The sequence below is a fragment of the Carettochelys insculpta genome, chromosome 5 (genome assembly GCF_033958435.1).
Source record: "Carettochelys insculpta isolate YL-2023 chromosome 5, ASM3395843v1, whole genome shotgun sequence".
Lineage (NCBI taxonomy): Eukaryota > Metazoa > Chordata > Testudines > Carettochelyidae > Carettochelys > Carettochelys insculpta.
In genome coordinates this window covers 127,082,127-127,096,079 of record NC_134141.1, presented here as the reverse complement: position 1 = coordinate 127,096,079, position 13,953 = coordinate 127,082,127, and the positions used below count along the sequence as shown (strand labels likewise).

Below are 13,953 nucleotides of genomic sequence, written 5' to 3'. Positions count from 1 at the left end.
TATTATCCTTCACATATAGTACCACTCCGCCACCCGCACGACCTGTTCTGTCTTTCCGATATAATTTATATCCCGGTATGATAGTGTCCCACTGATTGTCCTCATTCCACCATGTTTCTGAGATGCCTATTATGTCAACTTCCTCCTTTGATATGAGGTACTCCAGTTCACCCATCTTATTAGACAGACTCCTAGCATTAGTGTAAAAGCATGTTAGAAAACTACCACTATTTATATGTCCGCCTTTCACAGACGTGGTGGATTTTTTTATGCACGATTGTTTCACATCTGATCTTGCCCATATATTATTTCCCACGTTCCCTATCTGACTAACTTCTAGGGAATCCCTGTCTATGGAGCCTCGTGTAAGAGAAGTCTCCGTCCGATCCAGGTGCTCCCCCGCACCAATCGGCTTTCCCCCACCTCTTAGTTTAAAAACTGCTCTATGTCCTTTTTAATGTTTAATGCCAGCAGTCTGGATCCACCTTGATTTAGGTGGAGCCCATCCTTCCTGTATAGGCTCCCCCTACCCCAAAAGTGTCCCCAGTTCCTAATAAATCTAAACCCCTCTTCCCTACACCATCGTCTCATCCACGCATTGAGACTCTGAAGTTCTGCCTGTCTATCTGGCCCTGCGCGTGGAACTGGAAGCATTTCAGAGAATGCCACCAAAGATGTTCTGGATTTCAGTCTCCTTCCTAGTAACCTAAATTTGGCCTCCAGAACATCTCTTCTACCCTTCCCTATGTCATTGGTACCAACATGTACCACGACGACCGGCTCCTCCCCAGCACTGCCCATAAGTCTGTCTAGATGCCTCGAGAGATCCGCAACCTTCGCACCAGGCAGGCAAGTCACCATACGGTTCTCCCGGTCATCACAAACCCAACTATCTATATTTCTAATGATGGAATCCCCCACTACTAAAACCTGCTTCTTCCTAACAGCTGGCGCTCCCTCCCCCGGAGAAGTATCCTCGGCACGAGAGGATACAACATCACCCTCTGGAAGGAGGGTCCCAACTACGGGATGGTTTCCCTCTGCTCCCCTTGACTGCTCTCCTTCCCTGAGCCTTTCATCCTCCGTAACAGCCTCAGGACTGTCAGATTGGAGGTGGGACAGCCCTACTATGTCCCGGAAAGTCTCATCCACAAACACCTCTGCCTTCCTTAGCTCCTCCAGTTCAGCCACCCTGGCCTCCAAAGCACGCACTCGGTCTCTGAGGGCCAGGAGCTCCTTGCATCGAGCGCACACATACGCCACCCGCCCACAGGGTAGGTAGTCATACATACTGCACTCGACACAATAAACAGGATAGCCCCCACTCTGCTGCTGGGCTTCTGCCTCCATTTCCTACTCTAGTTATATACGAGGGTTAATTAAATGTTTCAGATAGAGGTTGTTATAAAGGATTTAGTTTAAGGGCAACAGAAGTAAGTCACTGGCTCCCTCCAAGCTCCCCCTCTAAACTCCCCTCTCCAAACTCCCTCCTGTTAGCACGCACCCTGTTTGCCAGCACCCGGTCGCAAAGCTCCCTGGTCGCTTACTAGCAGGGTTTAAGTGCTCAGCCTCCCTGATAGCTCCTCCCTCTGCCTACAGCTCAGCCAATCAGCACACGGTGTTTCAATTCAAACCTAATCAGCTTCCAACTGCCTGCCTGCCTGCCTGCCTGAGCACACGGCCTTTCAAACAAACACACACACACTCAGCTCAGCACTCCAAACAAACAAACTCCAAACTCCAAACAAACACACAAGCCCAAAACCTCCAAATATAAGCAGCCACTTACCCCAAGGTGCTTTAGTTTGCTCCTTCCTTCCTTCTCCTCCTCCAGGAGAGCCTCTCCAAACTCCCTCCTGTTAGCACGCACCCTGTTTGCCAGCACCCGGTCGCAATGGGCACAAGTAGCCAATTGTCATGGTAGTACAGCCGGAGGTTAAGGTGTTCTCCATGTGGGAAGAAAGGGTGTTGGCCGGAGTTCCAAACCGAGGGCGTCGAACAAGCGCTGGGGTCGTTGTCCCAGTGGACAACTGGCTGCTCATGAAGGCCCAGAGGGGACTCTCCAGGAGGAGCTGAGGGGTTATTCCCCCCGGCCGCTGCTGGGGTCCCGTGGCCAGGTCCGGTGCCCGCATTTCGAGACGGATGCTGGTACGGTGCAGCGGTTTGGAGCAGAGTCGTGGGAACAATCAAAGGGTTAGCAAACCTGCCTTGTGGGGAGAGACCCGCGGAGCCGACCCACTTAGCCAAGCAAAGGGCAGGTCCAGGAGTGACTCAGGGGTTAGCTTCGACATAGGGCACAGAATTCCCCTAGTGGGCTCTTCCCTCCAGCAGGGCAGGAAGCTGATGCCAAACAAGCGCAGTGAGGGCAGGGACTGGCTTGGAGCAGAAGGGCAGAGAGACGGGGTGGGCGTGTTAGTTAAGAAGGACTCGGAGGCTCAGAGGGGTGGGGCAGAGGAATGGGGGCCAGAGGGCTGTGGTGCGTGTGAAGAGGTTCCCAGCCCATGGGCCCGTCTGTGCCTCCTGGCCAGAGGCCAGACTCCCCTCCAGCTCCGCAGGGCTGGGCTCAGTGGGAGGAGGGGGCAGTGGCAGGCGGCCCAGCTGCCCCAGGGCTGGCCAGGTGAGAGCACTGGCAGGTGGGGGGTGGCCAGGCACTTGGATCATCCCCAAGGGGCTGCTGCTTCTGCCCCAGCTTCTCTGCTAGAAGCGCCTGGCTGCCAGCGGGGGGCGCTGTGTGACACCCCAGCCCCGCTGCCGAAGACGTGGGGCCCAGTCCTGAACCCAGTCAGCACTCCCACCTCCTGTGCAGCCAGCACGCCGGGGGTGGCACCCTGTGCCGGAGACCAACCAGCAGGGCCACCCTGGCAGGGTGCGACCCGAGTCCTGGGGGAGCTGGGGCTGGAAAGGGAACAGCAGCTCCTGGGTGCACAACTGGACAAATGCACACAACTCACTCACACAAAGGTACACAATCATGCACACACAATCACACTTGTACTTGCTCCTGTGCACGCACACACACTTACACACACACCACAACTCACTCACACAGAGCTACACGATCAGGCACACACAATCACACTTGTACTCACTCCTGTGCGCACGCGCACACACACCTCACTCACACAGAGCTACACAACCACACACACAATCACACTTTTACTCACTCCTGTGCGCACACACACACACCCTTACTCACACAGAGCTACACAACCACACTCTCAATCACACTTGCACTCGCTCCTGTGCATGCGTGCACACACCCACACCCCACAGTTCACTCACACACACACACACAACACAATTCACTCACACAGAGCTACATGCACACTCACACACTACCACTCTGGTACGCAGGTACTTGCAACTCACACATAGCTACACACATACACACAATCACACCAGTATGCACTCACATGTATGCTAACAGAAACGGGCTCATGTGTAGCTACACACATAACCACACATATACAACCACTTGTGCAGTGCACATGCATGTGAAGACACAACCACTTGTGCAATGATCTCAGGCCACAGCCCCGTCAGGCTGCAAAGCCCTCCCTGCTATTTGGTGCTCTGCTCAGCTGGACTGAGCAGGGAGGGCGCTGCAGCATGACGGGGCTGTCACCAGAAATTGTTGCACAAGTGGTCGTGTCTTCACACGCATGTGCAGAGTCTTCACACGCATGCGGACTGCACAGGACAGCAGCCAGCAGGCCCTGCTCCCCCCCGCCCACTTGGGCCTGGCCAGGGGTCTGCGGCTCAGGGAGAACCGGTTTCACAGACCTGCCCTGATGGGGTAAATACTATTGGCAGAGACTTAATAAACAAGCTCGCCTTGTACAGCCCCTGCCCCCTCCCATCCCCAGGCCTGGTGGGTGGGCCGGCAGCCCAGCCCCTGCCCAGCATCTGCAAATTGCCTTCCCTTCCCCAGCCAGCGGTGCGGGCGGCTGCTCCGGAGCAGCTGCTTTGGGTGGCGAGCTGGCTGTGAGCCGTCCCCCGGAGCTGCGACAGCGCATGGCCCAGGCAGCTGGAGACACCACCCCGTAGGGGCTGGGCTCCCTGGGAATGGGACGCGGGGATTTCTCCGTGCGCGTAACATTTCCAGCGGCCGGGGCTGGGAGTCAGGGCGGGGCGATACTGGAGTGTGACATGCACACCGATCATTGTCACAACCACCGTCCCAGCTTTGCCCCATGTCTTGTGCCAAGCAGCCGAGGGAGGTGTCTGTCGGAAGCTGTCGATTGGCTGGTTCTGTCTGTACTCTTCACAGGCGCGTAGCACTTTTGTGCATGGGGTTACAAGGACTTGCACTGCGCACGCTGCTCGTGCGTGGGTGGCAGTCTTTGTACTGTTCACAGGCGCGTAGCACTTTTGTGCATGGGGTTACAAGTACTCGTACTGCGCACACTGCTCGTGTGTGGGCGGTGGTTTTGTATCTGTTACGAGTACTGGCTCTGTGCTTGTGGGAGAGACAGCAGGAGGCCGGGCTGGCCTGGCGTGGAAGGGCTCCTAGTCGAGTGACTAGTGGCACTTGACTGGCAATGGGCCTGGGAGGTGCCAGTGCACACCAGGGGCGCTTTGCGGTGGACGCTGCGACCAGCCTGGGCATAGGGGAGCCAGGTCCAGACGGGTGACTTGCTCATGCGACAGACACCATCTCCAGCCTGAGTTTTCCCACAAAGAACAATGGGACTCCCGCCTCACGGCCTGGGATGTGAGGTTCCCCCATTTCTTCCTCACTCCAGCTTCTCACCCCTGGAGGCGCTTTGTGCTGAATAAAGCACTAACGAACCTTCCCAGCAGTGGACGTGTTCCGGAGACGGGACTTGAGCCAGCATCACTCTCCCCTCGCTGCTGCAGGCCTGGCCAGGAGCCCTGCACTGGTGTGCGTGTTCGAGTCCACTGACAACTTTAACCTTATGTTTTTCTTTTCATGAATAGCCCTGCAGAGTTTCGGCTCTGATGGAGGGGCCCGGCGCGCTCTCGGGGTGAGATCTAACAGCGCGCATTGACCTGGGGACGTGGCTGCTCCTTGGGGGCTGGGAGAACGGGGGGAGGTTTGCTGAGCTGGTTTCCATCCCCTCTTGCCTGTGTGAGGAGCTGGACAGGTGGTGGCCCAGGAGTCCTGGAGTCCCAGGGAGCTGCTGTTTTGTGCTAGCTAGGGTGCTGCTCGCTGGGGCTGGTCTGAGGTGCCCATTCGGGGAGGAGCCCAGCCCTGTCTTGCTATGCTATGCCGTGTGCTATGGGGCGGGGGCTGTCCCTGGTAGGTGTTATTGTCGGGGGGCTGTAATAGAGGAGGGTGAAAAGAAGGTGAATTGCTCAGACACAGGGCTACTGATGGTCCCAGGATGGGGGTCCTCCCCCATAAGGCATGAGACCTGTCACACCGAGCACGGCTGTCACCACAGTGGCCAGTGAAAAGTCACCCCAGCACTTCCCTCCGACACTGCAGCTTCCCTTGTGCTACAGCCCGTCCCCTCCGCACACAGGTGAGAGGTTATGGAAACCCACCTCACCAAATCCACACAGGTTCTTCCCGTCCCAACAGACCGGCCGCACCTCAGACCTGACCCAAAGAGTGCGCTGGGCCTGTTCTTTGGCATCTAACATGGGAAGGGTTATTGACACAAGAAGGACAGAGGAGGGTGAGCGTGAAAGTGCTCCAGCAATCACATCACACACCCCGATCACAAAGCTCTCGGTGCCGACTGGCAGCAGCGGTGGAATTGCTGGGAGCTTACAAGTCTCTGGAGTCCGTCCTTGCTAGGACGGGTCAGCGACCTTCCCTCCCGGGCCCAGCTCATAGCAGAGCTGCTCCCCAAGGGATGAGCTGGAGGAGATGGAGAAACCTCAGGGCCCCCTTTATCTCCTGGTCCACCTGGAGAGAATTCCATCGTTCTCAGTGTGAAGGTACCTCCCAAAGGGGAGCCTCTCACATGGGCAGGTCACCTGTCCACCTCCTTTTCTGGGCAGTCCGCCATCGCCTGTCTGCTGGGTGCCATGTCTACAGCCAGACTCCTCCGACGTGGGCTTGACTCTGACACCCACACACATCTCACAGAGCTGGAAGGGACCTCAGGAGGTCCTGGCGTCCAGTCCCCTGCCCTCTTGGCAGGACCAAGCACCAGCCTTTTTTTGTTTTAAAAATCTATTTGCCCCACGTCGCTAAATGGCTCCCTCAAGGATTGAACCCACAACAAAAACAAAGAAAAGCAAAAGCAAAAGACGAGCACTTCAGCCGCAAGCCCAGCGCCAATCCTGAGAACTGCACGTAGAAAATGACACCTGCCGACCAGCACCTGCGATTGACCCGCTTTCACCAGGCCCCTCACTCAGCCACTCGGCACAAGATTTGGTGCCAACACAGGACAGTGGTTGCAATGTTTTGCACGTCCATATTGCAATCCAGTAACGTCGCACGGCGGGTGTTATCATGGGGGACGCAGACGGCGTGTGTTACTGGGGGGGCCATGGGGGTGCACACGCCAGGTGTTACCAGGGGGCAGAGGGGTGCACACACCGAGTGTTACCGGGGGGGCATGGGCGTGCACACGTTGGGTGTTACCGTGGGGGCAGGGGGGATGCACATGTCGGGTGTTACCGGGGGGCACAGGGGTGCACACGCCGGGTGTTACAGGGAGGGCAGGGGGGTGCACACATCAGGTGTTACCGGGGGGTAGGGGCGTGCACACGCCGGGTGCTACTGCGGGGAATGGGGGTGCACACATTGGGTGCTCCTGGGGGGCACGGAGGTGCACACGCTGGGTGTTACTGGGGGGCACAGGGATGCACATGTCGGGTGTTACCTGGGTGCACAGGGGCGCACACGTCGGGTGTTACCTGGGTGCACGGGGGTGCACACGTCGCGTGTTACCAGGGGGCAGGGGGGTGCACACTTCGGGTGCTACCGGGGGGCAGGGGGTTGCACACGTTGGGTGTTACTGAGGGGCAGGGGGGTGCACATGTCGGGTGCTACCGGGGGGCAGGGGGTTGCACACGTTGGGTGTTACTGGGGGGCAGGGGGGCGCACACGCCGGGTGTTACCGGGGGGCAGGGGGGTGCACATGCCGGGTGTTACTGGGGGGCAGGGGGGTGCACATGTCAGGTGTTACCAGGGGGCAGGGGGGTGCACACGCCGGGTGCTACTGGGGGGCAGGGGGGTGCACACGTTGGGTGTTACTGGGGGGCAGGGGGTGCACATGTCAGGTGTTACCAGGGGGCAGGGGGGTGCACACGCCGGGTGTTACCGGGGGGCGGGGGTGGGGGTGCACATGCCACGTGTTACCTGGGGGTACGGGGGTGCACACACCGGGTGCTACCAGGGGGCAGGGGGGTGCACACGTCGGGTGTTACCGGGAAGGAAGGGGCTGCCCATACCAGGTGTTACCGGGTGGTAACTCTTCAGCTCTGGTTCTTCACCCCAGACAATGCAGGAGCCTTCTGCTGACAGCATATGGGGAGTGCTGCACTGGAGCCGGACGTGTAGCCAGCTCTGGGGTGGAACGTGATCCCTGCCCCGCAGCACACAGCAATGCTGCATGGCCCAGTAGAATGAGGAGGGCGGGAGGAGGGAGGTGGGTTCTCCGAGGAGCTGCCCGGCCGGGGAGGAGATGCCCAGGAGGTGAAGGGCCCATCAGGCGGGTGCTGCTGGCAGAGCTCAGCGGCTGTGTTTGGCCAGAGGGAGGCAGGCCGTGTGGATGGCGGGCGAGCTGGTCGTCCCGCGCCGGGGTCGATGCTCTCACCAGCCGGGGCGTGGGGGCCAGGTGGCTCTGGAGCGGCTCCCTGCTGCGGATTTACAGCCATCGACCAGCTGGCCCTGGGGAGCAGCCGGGGGGGTCGGGGGTCGATCCTCAGCTCGATTTCAGGAGCTGCACAAAGGCCCAGTCAGCGGCGCCCAGAGCGCCAGGCGGTTAATTAGTGCCCATATCTCAGCCGCGCAAACGGAGCTGCACTTAATTAGCTCTGGAGAGAGAGATAATGAGTCCCACGCAGCAGCTCATGAATCTTGTCTCTGCGCTGCCTCTCCTGGGCACCCCGGGGTGGAGGCTGTGTTTGCAGCCATTGCTTCGGCCACCTGGATCTGCCCCACGGTGCCCCACACCGTCCAGCCCTGGCCTGCCCCTTGGCCTAATCCCTGCCCCACAGTGCCCCACACCGCCCAGCCCCCGGCCTGTCCCTCGACCTGATCCCTGCCCCATGGTGCCCCACATCACCCAGCCCCAGCTTGCCCCTCAGCCTGATCTCTGCCTCATGCTGCCCCACACTGCCCAGTCCTGGCCTGCCCGTCGGCCTGATCCCTGCCCCATGGTGCCCCACACATGGTGCCCCACACCGCCCAGCCCCGACGTGATCTCTGCCTCACGCTGCCCCACATTGCCCAGCCCTGGCCTGCCCCTCAGCCTGATCCCTGCCCCACGGTGCCCCACATTTCCCTTGGCAGAGGTCTCAGGACAAGGCAGTCATGCAGTCCCCGGTCTCTCCAGCAGAGGGCAGCAGCGCTCTCAGACTCACCACAACTAGTCCTTTATCTGCCCAGTGGCCACACTATGCCACAAGTTTGCTGGGTCTCAGCCCAGCCAGCCGTACCTTGCCCCACACCAGCCACACACCACTCGCCCCACCCGGCCCCTCCCCAGCCGTCTGGCAGGGTCTAGGCCCCAGCTGGGCCGGGGAGGGAGGCCAGGGAGGGGGCTGGCTGGGCCGGAGCGGGGGACCTGGCCTTGCTCCCAGGGCTGCAGCGGGAGGGGGCAGCCCTTCTCCCTGCCTGCGGCCGGCCCCGTTAATTAGCACAGCATTAACCTCTGCAGGGCTGTGCCATATCGAGCGGCGTGGTCGTTAGCCCAGCGCCAGCAAAAGGCCTAATTAATCCCGGCCCTGCCCCCAACCCCCGCCACCAGGGAGCCTTTTAATTGTGCCAGGCCTGGCCGGGGGGAGGGGGCAAAGGTTAAAGCGTCTATCGAATCACCTCAATTGCTGGGGCTTCCCAGCCGCCCGCCTGGTGCTGAGAACAACCTGCAAAAGCTCCCCACGCCGGTCGCAGTCCGTCCCTGCTCGCGCCCGCCTGGCACGGCCACTCGCCTCGGAGCCTGGCTTGGGTCCTTCCCTGCACACAGCCGGGCCCGCGCCCTCAGTCCGACCCGCAGCCCCTGCCCGGCCTCAACCATCAGTCCCGACCCTTTCGGCCCAGCTCCAGATCCCCACCCCACAGGCCTGATGGTGCCCCTCCCTCCCTACTCGCAGCCCCTGCCCACCCAGCGCTGGGCTCCCCTGCCCCAGCTCTCTCAGAGCCCCACTGTGACCCGTAACAATTCAGTCCACCGTAGTCTGGGAAAAGCACAGCCCTGCCCTCTGCCCGGCACCGTTCCCCTCTCACAGGGCTGGCAGGGACCTGGAGAGGTCATTGAGTCCAGCCCCTGCCCTCACAGCAGGATCTATCACCATCCCTGAGCAGTTTCTGTTGTAATCTAACCTGCCCCAGACTCTCGAGAGGCCCCACAAGGGCCAAACTCGCAGCCCTGCGCTGACACGGCCCAAGCGCTAACCACTGGACTATCCTACCCAGCCCAGACACACATGGAACCAGCCAAGGACTGAGATCCCTGGGCCCTTCCCAGCTCCCCAGGACACACTCCCCCTCCCTCCCAGGCACACAAGGGTTCCTCCTGCCCCAGAGCCTGGGAACAGAAGCAGCCAGCAGAGCCACCTTCAGCCCAGGCCTGAGAGCCTGCAGCCGGCCCAGCAGCACTGACAGGAACCAAACCAGCCCCAGCAGCACCAACCAGCCCCAGAACAGCCCCACCAGAACCAGCCGGCCCCGCAGCACTGACTGGCTCCAGAGCAGGCCCCGATGATGGTGCAGCAGTGACCCCCTCAAAGGCTGCCTCAGAACCAGCAGTCTCAGCTGTGGGGAGACCCCAGGGGGATCCTGCAGGTCTGGGCTTCCAGGGGGCTTGTCCACTGCTTCCCTTCCTTCCTCCTGGCCCTCTGCCCCACTACCTGCCCCCAGCCGGGGCTTGACTGACAGGTCGGGAGAAGTGGGCAGCAGCTCGGGCTCTGCAGCAGAGAACGGTCCCCACCCCCGCGAGGCCAGTCTGCAGCCGGGCCCCTGGCCTTACCTCTCTTCTGCATGAAGCCAAAGAGGTCGTCCAGGAACTCCTTCCGCTTGGGGTCCTCGTCCAGTTCGTAGAGCTGCGGCGGGAGAGAGAGGCAGGTCAGCTTGGCGGGAACAGAGCGCGTCGCGTGTGCACATGGCTGTCCCACAGGGGGCGCTGCAACAGAGACACGGGGCCCCCTGCTGGGCAGCACCGGAGCTGCTCCACTGTGTGTCATGGGCCCTCTCCGGCCAGCAGAGTCCCTGCAAGGGCTGTGGTGCGTGGTTGTGGGGCCCGGCCCCACCTGCGCTGCAGCGCCCAGTGAGAACAGGGCAGCGGCCCTGACCGAGATGCCTGGCTGGCCCTGGGAAGTGGGGGACATGGAGGGTGGTGTTCGCAGCTCCGATTGGCCCTACTGACATAGGTCCAGCCCTCAGCTACCCCCGAAGCACATCGCCAGCTCCTCCGTTGCATTCTTAGCCCTGACGGTCGGACCTGCAGCAGCAGCCCCTTGGCCCCCCGGTGGGCACTGCCACGGGCACTGGGATGGCTCCCCCGGGACACAGTGCGGGGTGTGAGGAGTTTATCCCCCTGGTTGGGTCGCAGGTGTTTCCTACTGTCCTGCAGTAACCTGAGGTGGGTGCCTCAGTTTCCCCAGCCAATGCATGGTGGTGAGGTGGGGCTTTGGTGTGATGATTTCTCACCTGTAGGCAAAGGCCCAACATGGCCTTTGTAACCTAGGCAACCAGGTGACCCCTTTCTTCCCCAGGAACAGGACCAAGGCGGGAGGAGGGGCCTGGCTGGTTTGAATGGGAACTGGGCAGCGGAGTGGTACAGTCTGGTCTGTCTGGGGAGGCAGGAAGGGGGCCAGACCTGGCTTGGGGACCCCTCTGGGCCCCTCTCCCTGAGACGGACGGTACTGACGGCTTCTGGTCCCTGTGCTGACAAGTCTGTTCTGTGCTGTGTCCCTGTCGCCCCATAACCCATCTGTTCTCCCTGCCGAGTGAGAGCCACGTCTGCCTGCAGGTGGGGGTGGGGCCTGGGGACCCCCCGGCTCCATGACACTTCCCTGTGCCCACTACCCCACGGACACCTTGAGGAAGAATTTCTGGACAAATGCCCCACAACCCCAGTGAGACCCTGCAGGTGCATCGGTGGTTTTCCACCCGCTGGCCAGATGGCGAGAACTCCCACCAAGATTCCTGCCCCATGGCCACCGTCCGTCCCTCAAGCTGTGTCTAGAACACGCCACGCCAGCTCCACCTGCCAGCAACTCTGTCCCGGCGCTCGCCACCCAGCTGCAGATCAGAACAGCGACCCCCCAGAGAGGCCGGTTCTCTGCAGCCAGGCACCTGGGGGAGGTCTGGGGCACACACCGATCACACTCACGCCCCACCGCCCCATGACGGCACCCCACGGCCGGCCATGCTGCTCCCACACCAGGCAGCCAGGGTCCAGCAGCCAGGGCGTGGGTGACAGGAGACGAACGTGACCACGTGCGCACCGAGGCTGAAGGCCATGAATGCGGGAACAGCCCCGCAGCCACCAAGGAAACACACGCAGCACCTGCAGCACTAGCCGGGGACTTCGCCAGGCCTTGGGGGTGGTGGCTCAGGGCCCCCCAAAAGGGGAAGGGCCTCAGGCAGAGGGGGCAGAGCTGGGGGCTAGGCTTCTCCAGCCATTCAGCTCCGCTGGGGCCGCAGGATGTGCGACGCTGGGGAGACCGGCAGTGATTTAAAGGGCCCCAATGCAGCTGTCCCCCCATTCCCCCCACAACCATTGTCAGCAGCCTGGAGCCCCTCCAAAGGTTGAGCCTGCAAGCACAAATCCATCACTGTGCCAGGCACCCAAAGTCGCGGCTGAGCAGAGACCTGGCTTTATGGTTTAATACAACACCCCAACCCTCTCCCCCCAGCCCCTGCCTCCGTTCCTTCCCTCCTCAGGGCTGGGCAGGCGCAGCGTGGGCCACAGCCCCACAGAGGGCAAAAAGAGCAGCTGGGGGCGAGGGGCTGCTTCGGTGTGAGAGATTCGAGTGCCGCGTGGGGCAGGCCCGTTCGGCGGGGAGCAGACGAGAGGGCTGTGCCGGCAGTACACAGGGGATGGGTGCAGAGGGAGAGCATCGGGAGCAATCTGAACCCTTTGCATCACACCAGAACCGGCCAGCAGGGTTCAAACAAACCGCAGGGCATTCTCCGTCCCGCAGGCAGCACAGCACAGCGCAGGGCCGACCTGTGGAACTCCTTGCCGGAGCATGCTGCCAAGAGCAGGACTTTCACCGAGCTAGCTCAGCTCATGGCGGTTGGGTCCGTCGATGGCTGTCAGCCTGGCTGGGCAGGGCTGGCATTTGCCAGAAGCTGGGGATGGGCAACAGGGGAAGGATGGGTCCATTCCCTCGGAGGCACCTGGCACTGGCCACAGGCAGCAGACTGGGCTCCTGGCTTTGCTCAGACTTTGCTCTGGGCCGGACTGGCCGGTCGTACATTCCCAGTGCAGACGAGCGGTTGCAGGGTCTCCGCTGAGCAGTCACGTGCTGATGTGGACAGAGGCTGAAACCCTCCCACATCTGTGCTACCACCCAGTGGAACACAGCAGCCAACGAAAAGCCCCATAAGAAGCCCCAGCCCGCTGGGACTTCCTGGGGGTCACTGAGCTGCGCCCCCAGCCCCAGAAGTCCATGCAGTGGGGCCCAAGCTCAGCTCTGTCTGCACCGAGTGCACTGGTCTCTTCTGTCACTTATGCCAAAGGTGAGTGAATCATCCTTAGCTGTGTGCAATATAGGGCCCATGACCCACAGCTGCACAGTTCTAACTCTGTCCCCTAGGAAGCAGTGGTAACAGCTACACAAGCTCCTAGCTGCAGAGTAAAGGCTGCCCAATAGCAGGAGAGCAGGGAATGCTGCAGGCCAGTCTGTTGCTGACATCTGCCAGAGAGAGGGGACAACTTGTACAATTATCGGAGACGTAGCCATGTTAGTCGGTATCTTCAAAAACAACAAGAAGTCCTGTGGCACCTGATAGACTAACAGATATTTTGGAGCATAAGTTTTCCTCGGCAAAGACCCTATTCATCAGATGCATTAGTGGGTGTGGGGAGGTTCAGAGGAGAATTTAAAGAGGGTGTCTCAGTGAAGGGGAGGGCCAGAGCTGACAAGGTCTATTCAGTCAGGGTGGAAATGGCCCATTATCAGCAGTTAATGTGGAGGTGTGAACATCAAGAGAGGAGAAACTGAGCGTCCAGTAACAGATCTAAATGTAGCCATCCTACAACAAAAAACCTCAAAAACAAACTGCAAAGAGAAATCTCTGAGCTGCAAGTCGTTTGCAAAATTGACTCCATCAACCAAAGACTGAACAGAGACTGGGAGCGGTTGGCCCATTACAGAAGCAGTTTCTCTGCTCTTGATGTTCACACCTCCACATTTGCATCTGACAATGGGCCACATCCCCCTGATGAACTGACTTGTTTTCTCCTCTCTTGATGTTCACTGCTCCATATTAGCTGCCGATGATGGGCCATTTCCACCCTAACTGAATAGACCTTGTCAGCTCTGGCCCTCCCCTTTAGTGAGACCCCCTCTTTAAATCCTCCTCTGAACCCCCTTCTCCACTCATGCATGTGACAAAACGGAACTCGTACAACACAACCCAACTCTCTCTGAGCTACGCACCAGCCCCTGGCAGGACCTGAGCACATGTGAGGCCAGCCAGGCTATGCTCCCGGCAGTCACCTGGGGCTCAGAGGGCCAGACCCTCATAGGTGTGCCCTGAAATCAGTGGGGTTAGGAGCCTGACCACCTCACGGGCAGGGTCTTGGGCTCAGGGACTGGCCCAAGGTCACTCAGGAAGTCGGTGGCAGAGCTGAG

The 13,953-nt window shown here is 60.3% G+C and overlaps 1 protein-coding gene across 3 annotated transcripts in view; it reads right to left on the bottom strand.

The window, feature by feature from the left end:
- Nucleotides 1-13,953, bottom strand: part of ARID3C (AT-rich interaction domain 3C) — a 104,730-nt gene that overhangs the window by 29,405 nt on the left and 61,372 nt on the right. For all 3 annotated transcript variants that reach the window (XM_074995863.1, XM_074995861.1, XM_074995862.1), the window contains exon 3: nucleotides 10,116-10,188. In XM_074995863.1, the coding sequence (XP_074851964.1) occupies nucleotides 10,116-10,188 (73 nt within the window). The remainder of the gene's footprint in view (nucleotides 1-10,115; nucleotides 10,189-13,953) is intronic.